This window comes from Populus alba, chromosome 8, assembly GCF_005239225.2.
Source record: "Populus alba chromosome 8, ASM523922v2, whole genome shotgun sequence".
Lineage (NCBI taxonomy): Eukaryota > Viridiplantae > Streptophyta > Magnoliopsida > Malpighiales > Salicaceae > Populus > Populus alba.
This window is the reverse complement of record NC_133291.1, coordinates 10,969,395-10,978,986: the sequence shown is the minus strand read 5'-3', so window position 1 is coordinate 10,978,986 and position 9,592 is coordinate 10,969,395. Positions and strand designations below refer to the sequence as shown.

General features: G+C 34.8%; 1 protein-coding gene across 1 annotated transcript; it reads right to left on the bottom strand.

Annotated features, from left to right (window-relative positions):
* Positions 1–1,166: 1,166 nt before the first annotated feature.
* Positions 1,167–4,038, bottom strand: LOC118056415 (uncharacterized). Its single transcript, XM_035068629.2, has 6 exons — positions 3,771–4,038; positions 3,379–3,534; positions 2,724–2,804; positions 2,510–2,635; positions 2,281–2,376; positions 1,167–1,567 (listed from the first exon to the last, which is right to left on the bottom strand). The coding sequence occupies exons 1-6, from the start codon at positions 3,982–3,984 to the stop codon at positions 1,497–1,499; spliced, it is 744 nt and encodes a 247-aa protein (XP_034924520.1). The 5' UTR covers positions 3,985–4,038; the 3' UTR covers positions 1,167–1,496.
* Positions 4,039–9,592: the final 5,554 nt, after the last annotated feature.

Here is a 9,592-nt window from a genome sequence, read left to right as displayed (position 1 = left end):
CATGCAAGAGAGGTCGTCCAATTCCTAATCGAGTCTGACAAAAGCAGACCATTAGTTTTCCTCCCTTTTTGAACGTCTGTGGTACCAAAATGTGGTTGGATTCTCAGTGGCATGCGTGAATGGAGTTAGGTATGCCACCTAACGTCGATGTAGCCGTAATTTTCTTTCCCATTTTTTCCGAGATAATTAAATGCACTTTGGATCAACCTAACATCTAGACTTGGCCTTGATTCAATGATTTGTGTTTTTTTCACAGAATTTGATGTAAAGACAGGCATTTACTGGCAGAGATGTTGATCTTGCTTGAATGTGTAACTTCATTAAGAGTGTGTGTGGTATTGCGGTAGCTGTTGTGGTTATGGTTTAAAAAAAATTATTTTATAAAAAATACTTTTAGTTGAGGTTGGTTTGAAAAAAATAGGTGTTTGGTTAAAACTGTGGTTAAAATTGAGGTTGAAAAAAAAAATAGGTGTTTGGTTAAGAATGCTTTTGAAATTGAGATTATAAAATAATTTAAAAAATATATATATTAATATTGATGGTTTTAAATTTAAATATTATAAAATTAATTACTCCTATTACATCATGAAAAAAATAATACTTTATATAAAATATTTTTTATTATTCCATTAAACTATTTATAATTCCATTATGTACAAAATTTATTCGACAAAAACTATAAAAATTGATATTACTGTGCGAGTGAATTTAATTCACTTTATACTAGTTTTTCGAGAAAAAAATATTATTTTGTCAATGAATTTAACTCTTTAAACTATTTTTTTTTTTTTAAAAAAAATTAATACAATTAAAACTTTCAAAAAAAAAAAAACAAACCGTGAACAGTACAAGTGAATTGCACTGTTCACGTGAACAGTGCAATTCACTGGTGAACAGTGCAGTGAATTGCACTGTTCCTATTTTTTTATAACGTGCAGAGAATTCCTGTTCAAGTGAAAAGCATGTTTTCGTTGCTTTTCCTTTTCAGCGTTTTGAACGCAAAAATTGTGTCTCATGAACAGTAAACTGCTTTTTTATATTACCAAACGGCTGCGTGCTGCGTTTTAAATAAAACGCAGCCGCAGCCGCATAGACAAACGGAGTCTAAGTTTAAGACCAGCACTTGCTTTTTGATGTAGCAGAAAAGGCTTAAGGAGAGAATGCAATTGCTATAAACCGACGAGTATAACGCAATCAAACTGTGGCAGCATGTTCTGTACATCAAATCAACGAAGACACTACTGTAGCATATACCACAATGGAATATCCTCACCTCATGAATTCAGTAACCACTAACTCTGACATACCTCCATACCAAATCTAGCTCCTTCTCCATCGTATATGTGAATACAAAGCTATCTGCCCTCGTCTCCTAATGGATACATAGCTGCAAAAATTATAGAAAAATATAGCCAAGCAAATCAGGCGTGAGACACGGTAATTACACCATATGATAACAAGCCACAACCGTCGAGCATCTGCCTGTTGGTTCTACATCACTCAATCACAGGTAGCAACATTATCAATGCCATCAGCCAAAGGAATTTTTCTTGCAGGATTGAAGAAGCTGCAAAAGAGATGAGGCAACCCACGATTGTTAAGTATAGGAGCACTAGCCTCAGGCTATGTAAGCACAAAACTGATTGCTGTATCAAATACAGATATACGAATGAAATTGGAATAACATGCTCTCAAAACTAATAACTTTTTGACAGGCTTTCTGGTCACCCAGCAGCCTCAAAACTAGAAAGCATGCTTCTCCTTAAATAAGCCAAGAAAAAAGGAATCGTTTACTTAAGCTGGTGCTCTGATCGCATTAAATAGACCTGTAGATCCCAAAGAAAAGCTCATGAGTTGTATCATGGCTCGGGTATTACATGGTCAGAGAACGAGTTTCCATTTAGAAATAGATGAAGATTCAAAACTAAGATGGTCTACGCAGATTTTTCAAGTTTTCTAGGGATTTTAAGTGCTTGGATTGAGAGGGACCTAGGGGATTCTTCCAGGGCAGTATGGCCATGAGTCTTCAAGAAAAATATGGAGATGTGCTTAATTATATGGGTGTTTCTCAGATATTTAAACTCTAAAACATAAAAGGATTGTAAACAAAGCTAAATTAGAGTCAGATGGCTAAGAACTTTTGATGATAAAGAATAACAATTAAGCACTAAAGGGAGGCAAGCACATGTAATTTCCCTTCCCCTTTTCCTTGCCAAGAGAAATTGCGAAGAACGGTAAGATTATAGGCAGACCGATACAGTCCTCAATTGACAGCCTCACCTTGGCTCATACTATTGCCGGCCATAACAGGAGTTGGAGCAGCTGATTTGTTTGACATCATAATACCAAGGTTTGTACAATCCATTCCAATTGCACCTGGTTTAAATCAAGAATCAGAAACACGTACATATTTTTAAAGCAAAATATTAATCCCAGAAATATGTAATCAAACTGAAAACTCTTATGTAGAGAGGTCTTATATTTAGCGAGTCATAGTATGGTCTCTTACAATCTTTGTAACAAGGAAAGGTAGAGACATTCAGAAGGTTACTGTAACCCTCTGCACATGCGCAACTGTAAGTGAGCTGAGATGTCTTGTTGCAGGAGCCACCTCCACAATCAGCCCAAAAGCAGGCTACAAAAACAAATTTACCAAAAAGCCTAAGAATGTATTAAGAAAACAACAAACGACAGTATGGAGTTTTGGTTGTAACCGGGCTTACGATCGAAAATCGACTGATTATCCCTGCTTGCTTTCTCTTGAACAGGTGATGGTGCTGCTGTGCACGAGAAGTTCACGGTACCTGAGAAAATCAGAATCAAGTAATCGATCAGAATTCTCAAGTGTCAAAGCTGCAAAAAAGTTGTTCTCGAAATTGAATCACAAGAAAATGTTACGTGTCACATTAATCTTTCAGTCTATTTATCCAACATTTTTTGAAGATAATTAAACAACAAGCTAATCTTTGACTCGACGATGTTGGTAAATATCACCGTAAACCCTTGACAAGTATTTGGTTTTCTCTCTCAAGTGATTTAGACATCTCAGCACGTCCTTGAAAGGTTGTGATTGGCATACGTTACCAACTCAAATAAAATAATATTTGGTTTCCAAATTCAGATTTTGTTTGATTTGTTTTAGTTAATTCCATTCCCTCGTAAAAAAAAAATGAACACAGATTTTACTCTGTTCTTACTCGTAGTGATCTTGGATTTCAAACAATTTGTAAATGTAACAATCTACCATGTTTTACCCAGCATGGACAAACCAGAGCTAGCTAAATCATCAAAATGAACACAGAGGACTGGTAGTTGAACAGGTGTGTACGTATTACCATGATTAAGGGCAGGCGACAAAAGAAGAAACAGAGAACTCACAATTGGGAACTACGCAAGGAAGAAACTGGAGATGATCATCTTGATCAAAGCGAGTCTGCGTCCACCCAGGATCACATTCACATTCATAAAACCAAGTGCTATTGTCAGAAGGCTTGCAAGTTCCTTTCCCACATTCCACTTTTTTGCACACATCATCTAGTAATCAAAAACCAGATTAAAATCACAATACGATGATGTTATAGCCAAAATCACAGTGAAAATGAAAAGCCAAGAAAACTCTGTTGATAAACGTTAATAAAATCGATCGAAACCCATGAAAGAAAATCGACAGCTGCGCAAACTAGTTAAAGAAAAATGAATAAAGAAGAAGCTAATTAATTATCAACAAGTCAAGAGTAAGAGATGGTGATCAGGGATCGAAGAACAAGTACCAGAGATAGGGGACAGTAGGGGAGATAAAAGGTCACTACTGGCAATCAAAGGTTGCGAAAGAATAAGGATAACAATCCAGGCGATACTGGTACTAGCATAAGCCATCTCTGGAAACAGCAGAGAATCAGACACAGATATGGTGAGGTGAGAGCTGTACTTGAATTTCTGTAGTTTAAAACTAGGATCGAGGATCTTTAAAAATGGAAGTGACATCCGCTGGATCCCACACGAGACTTTTTTAAATCTTGTTTGCCAAAAGCTACGTGAGAACGTGGCTTCCCGAAGGACCCTAATAAATGTTGATGCTCACTTAAACTGGGCAGTTGGGAGGATCCAGGGCAGTTATGGTTTTGCGGCCACTCAGATGTCACCACATGCATGTTCCTGGTTCCCGTGCGGCACGTATCCATTGTTGCGATTCAAATTCTAACAAAGAGAGAGATCAATGCGGTCCAAATTAATCTATTCATGAGCAAAATGTTGATTTCTCTTACACGAGCGTATGCTTGTTTTCTTACATTGAAAGTTCAGTGACTGAAATGTAGATTGCTCAGACAGAGACTAGCATAGTGACTTTTGCATAATCGCAACGGTGCACGAAAACTTATGCAAAAAGTCAACACTTTTGCAACCATAACAATTGAAAGCTGACTAATACAGATGGGTGATTGATGTTGGAATGTTAATATGATGGCCGGCCAAAATTGGAGTTTTGATCGTGTACGTGTCACCAACATTCCAAGATTAATGAACCTTATACGCTGTCGTCTAAACCATAGATCACGAGTCCGGGGTTAACTTCATGTGGAAACCCTAATGAAGCATGTGAAGTTGGCCAGATCATGTCTTTGTAATGGCCGGTGCAAATGGAAACAAGTGACTAGAAGTCAGACAGTAGGAAATCCTAGCTATATAATTAACATGTTCACAGCTGCCAAACTTGGCAGGTAGGGCTTCAAGTGAATAGAATCAAGCTTCAACGTGCTCAAAGTTCAAACTATGCTTGTGTTCATGGCAAAATTAGAGTATAATACTTAATGCGTCAGAAGAGAGGGGTGATTATTGTTTTGATTATTATTTTTTAAAGTAATTTTTATTTTGAAATGTTTTAAAATAATTATTTTATTTTTTTTAAATTTTTTTTTATATCAGCATATCAAAACTATTAAAAAATATAAAAAAAACTTCAAGCTAAAAAAAAAATTAAAATATCTTCAAAAATATAATTGATATGTAATTATCATAGTTTATTGTGTTGGTCACACTCACGAATAGTAAACTTGGGTGATTTAAAAATTGTTAGGCTAGGATTTACCTGGCTAGATTATTTGTTTAGTAAATATATAAACTAGATAGACTGAAAATCTAATGTGTGAAAATCTCATTCAATATCTTTAAATATGTTTATAATGTATCTGATTTTTAAAAATTACATCTTTTAAGTGTTTCATTAGCACACATGTATAACTTTTAGATTTCTTATTAAATTTTATTCTATAAAAAATGTTTTTATTGATATATTAAATTAGTTTATTTAATTTATGAAGTGTTACACAAATTGCTTATCCCTTTAAGTTTTTATGAGTTTATAGATAATTTCTTAAATAAGTCTCTCTATAAGACGGCTTAGGAACCTAATTAAGTTGGGTTATGAGCCTGCGAATTTTAGTTAATTCCAACTCATTTATATATTAAATAAATTCGCATAAACTACGAGTTCGAATAAACTCTTGAGCGAGCCGGGCTTTGACTCACAAGCCGCTTAGCTGATTTGGTAGCACTGCTTTTGGCAGGAATACTTAAATAGCACAGTGCACACTCCCGGTGAGGGCTGGATTTGGGCTGGTGCTCATTATTTGGGCCTGGTTAATTAACCCTCTTAGGGCTTGTTTAGCCTTTCTAATCTTGGGCTTTACTCATTTTACTTCCCAAATTCATGTTTTAGTCCGGGCGAAATATTTTTAAGCGAGTATACTGTATAACATTGATGAATAACAATGTTTCTAATAATAAATAGTCTCTTTGAAAAATTTATTGTTAGAATATATGGCTAATAGACAATTTCCAGCCAAAAATAATAGAATAATGACATTCCCTTTAACATCTATAAAACCTTGACATTTATTTTTTACGGAATATATATTTTTCTTTGTTAAAATAAAATAATGGGAGTGTTTTATTATATAATTTAAGAGAAACAAAAAATATGCATTATTTAATAAACTAATTTGGAAATATTGTACATAATTTCTTTTTTTCAAAGAAAAGACTAGACGAAGAATGTTAAAACTTATTCCAATTAAAAAAAATTTATGAACTCATAATGCTTAACTTTGAGAGCAGTCACATGATGGGATTTATTAAGAGTATGATAATGTAATAAATATATTAATTAGTTAAGAGTATAATAATGGATAAAAAATATTTTAAAAAGGTTAGTTTTAGAAATAGATCACGTATGGGCTTACTCACACTTCTATGTTTTAAATGAAATATACTGATTACTGAACATTACTCTTAGCAGCCAGGTCGGGCTTTTGGAGGGTTGTTTGAGAATTTCGGGTTTAGTATCTTAGATTTAGACTTGTTTAAAATTATGATATCAGTGATAATTTAAAAATATTTTTTATTTAAAAATTTATTAAAATAATGGTTTTATATAAAAAAAATTATTTTCAAAATTTAAAAATTTTAATTTTCTTTCTATTCAACTAATTGCGCACACAGTTAATTTTCCATCAAACTTCGGGGAGGATTTGTAAGATGTATAGATAGTGCTATACTTTATTACTCTTAAAAAATTGGAGTGGAGAGAGGGTGTTGTCAAGGTTGTTAAAATCGCGATTCAACTCGTAAAATCGTACGATTTTACGAGTTAATGTAGGCTTTACGTGCTAAATCGTTTATAAAACTCGGAATCAGATAAAATCGGGTCAAAATCGGGTAAAATCGGTAAAATCAGGTAAAATCGGGTTGAATCGCGATTTTATACCCGATTGCACGATTTTGCTCGCAGGAAATAAAGAAACATATCATCTGCCAGGTGTCGCCTGCCTATTGGCTTTACCAGATCACAAGCATTTCTCATTTCACCGAAACAATCAGTCTTCTCTCTTCTCTTCAGATTCACCGTTCATATTCAAAAATCAAAGAATCAGAACAAACACGTGGCAAGTCTCCAAACTCTAATTGGTGGTCCGGCTGTAATCTTTCCCCTTCTTTGAGCTTCTACGCTGATCATGGGGAAAGTAATTTGTCTCTCTGCTCAGACTTCGAAACTAGGCTTTTTAGGAATTTTGATGATGTATCTGTGGGCTCTTCACCGTGGATGGACTGATGGCGTTCTTCACCATAGAGCTTCTGGCCATGGTAGGTTTCCTCCTATTTCCTCCTCTGTGATGCTTTTTCCATGGGTAATTAGTGGCAAACTGGCTTTGCACAGCGTGGGGTTGTTCACCTCACGATTCTTTGATATTTGGTACTTTGGTTCTTTGCTGGCTTGTTCACAACTTCAGTTGCTAGTTCTGGCCGGATTAGCCTGAATCTCCTTGTTGGTAGTGGATGTTGTGTCTGCATGTCACTCTGTTTCAGCTGTGGGTGAGTTATGGGACTGGTCTGGGTGAAGGTTCTTTACCAGATGAGGCTATGTCTGGCTGGGTGAGGGTTTTCCCCTATATTCCAGACTCTATGCCTCTAGTTCCATATTAATTATCTTACAAGTCTGTTGTTGATCGTATGGATTCCATCAGTTTGGGTGAGGGTCTCTCCCCAATGCTTGAGCTATATTCGTAGTGTTGCAGCTTTGCTAGCATGGTGTCCTGTTGGAAGGAAATGGGGGGATTTTTCTTTCTTCAGCTCACTGCTAAGTGGAGAATACTGGATGGAGATGTTCTAAAATCAATCAACAACATGAGGGAAGAGAATTGAATTCGAGGGTGTAATAGAAATAAAATTAACAAAAGGCTTGGGATCAGACTAGTCGATTCGTGCTTTAAACCTTGGTTTTATTGAATTTTTTTTGCTTGTTGTGTTTCTGGGTATATTGCTGGCCTGTTGGGAATTGTTCATGTTCTCTGATTTTTGGTGTTCTTTTGAAAATAAAATGAGGGAATTGTTCATGGCTATACTGGAGAATCAGAACAAGGGAAACGTTTCTGAATGTGCTTCGTGAGTTACAAACTAACTGCAATGTCATTTATCTTGTTTGTTTCCTTTCTGGCACAAAAATGGTGTGATCTGCCTAATTTATAGGCCTCCTGAAACTAATTGAGTATTTGTTCATATTACAAAAACTGGACCTTGTATGCCGCATATGTGCTGTGTAATAATAGAGAAGCCACCATGTTCTTGCTAAAGCTTTTTCTTTGTTTTGAATAATTCGTTGTTGCAATTTGTCTCTCCTGAGTAGCACACTTGTGCTGTTGACTAGTCCCATAATGAATTTGAAACATGAATTTTTTTTAATGTATTTCAAAATTTCTTATGATTTTACGATTTTACGATCCGTTTTTACGATCCGATTTTGTGAAGGGTTTTCCGTTTCGTTCTAAAATCGTGATTTTAACAACCTTGGGTGTTTTCATCTATAAACATAAACACGTACCTTTTACACGTGGAGGAGTATGAGAGCGAATGTATCAAACTCCTGTACACCTGGTAAGAGTTCCGCATGTCTTGTCATCATGTTACTTGTGTTCCTGCCAAGGTTCAAAGTGGTTAGATAGGAAGAATGAACAAGCCTCGACACGACGATGGTCTTTCCCGAAACAATCAACTTCTCGGAAGTATATAATAAACACACCATGTGAGCGCCAACTGATCTTTTCATCATCAAGACATATTTATTCTTCTATGTAATATATAGCATCTTAAATGCACTAACCACTAATTGCTTTTTTATTTTTAATGAGGCTTCAGTGTCTTTTCCGATTATCTATAAGTTCGAGACTATAAAACACGATTTTATTTTTCCGCATTTGTCTTTAGTGCATGGAAGAGGCAATCGGAACATAAAATGAATGTCAAGAGAGAAAAGGATGCAGGCATGGTGACAATCTACTTGTTTGGTTTATCGCTATCTTTTTATCTTTACTTGAGTTTAGTCAAATACTGTAATTGAATCTTTTAATTATTTGTTTTCTCGTTCATAGATAATATAATTAGGCTTGATCATAGACAATAATATAGAATCTTGGTATTAAATCATTAGTATAAATAGTAACCCCTGCTTACTCTGAAACATAGTTAAAATATATCATTTTATTTATGGTATCAGAATCTTGATAACTTAATAGTTATGAATTCGAATAGTACAATATTTATTTATTTAATAAAAATTAAGTACAAAGTAATATAGATTTTTACAAGTTTCAAGCTAAAAAAATTTTTATATTAAAAAATAATATAAATTATATTCTAAAAATTTATTTAAAAATTTAAATTATTAAATTAAAAAAAATTCTTTTCAAGTAGAAAAATATAAGACTTACTACGCTACTCCAAGGACAGATAAAAAAAAAAAAAAAAAAAAAACTTGACAGAAAAGACAGTTAAAGAATCAACCAGCAGGGATAGGATAAGCACGTGCACCCTGGCCCTTACTGGTTACTACACTACTGTAAGGACCCCACCATCCCACAAGTTCTAGGTTCCATGACCCAAAGAGGACAAGTCCCCCCACCCTGAGACACGAGTATTTTACAAGGAGTCTGCATGTTCTTGATCGCTTTTCACATGGTATGCTGCAACTCCCCCATTTCTTAATTGCCAGTGTGACATGATTTTAGTTAACAATACAACCTTTCAGTCCATAATGGCTATA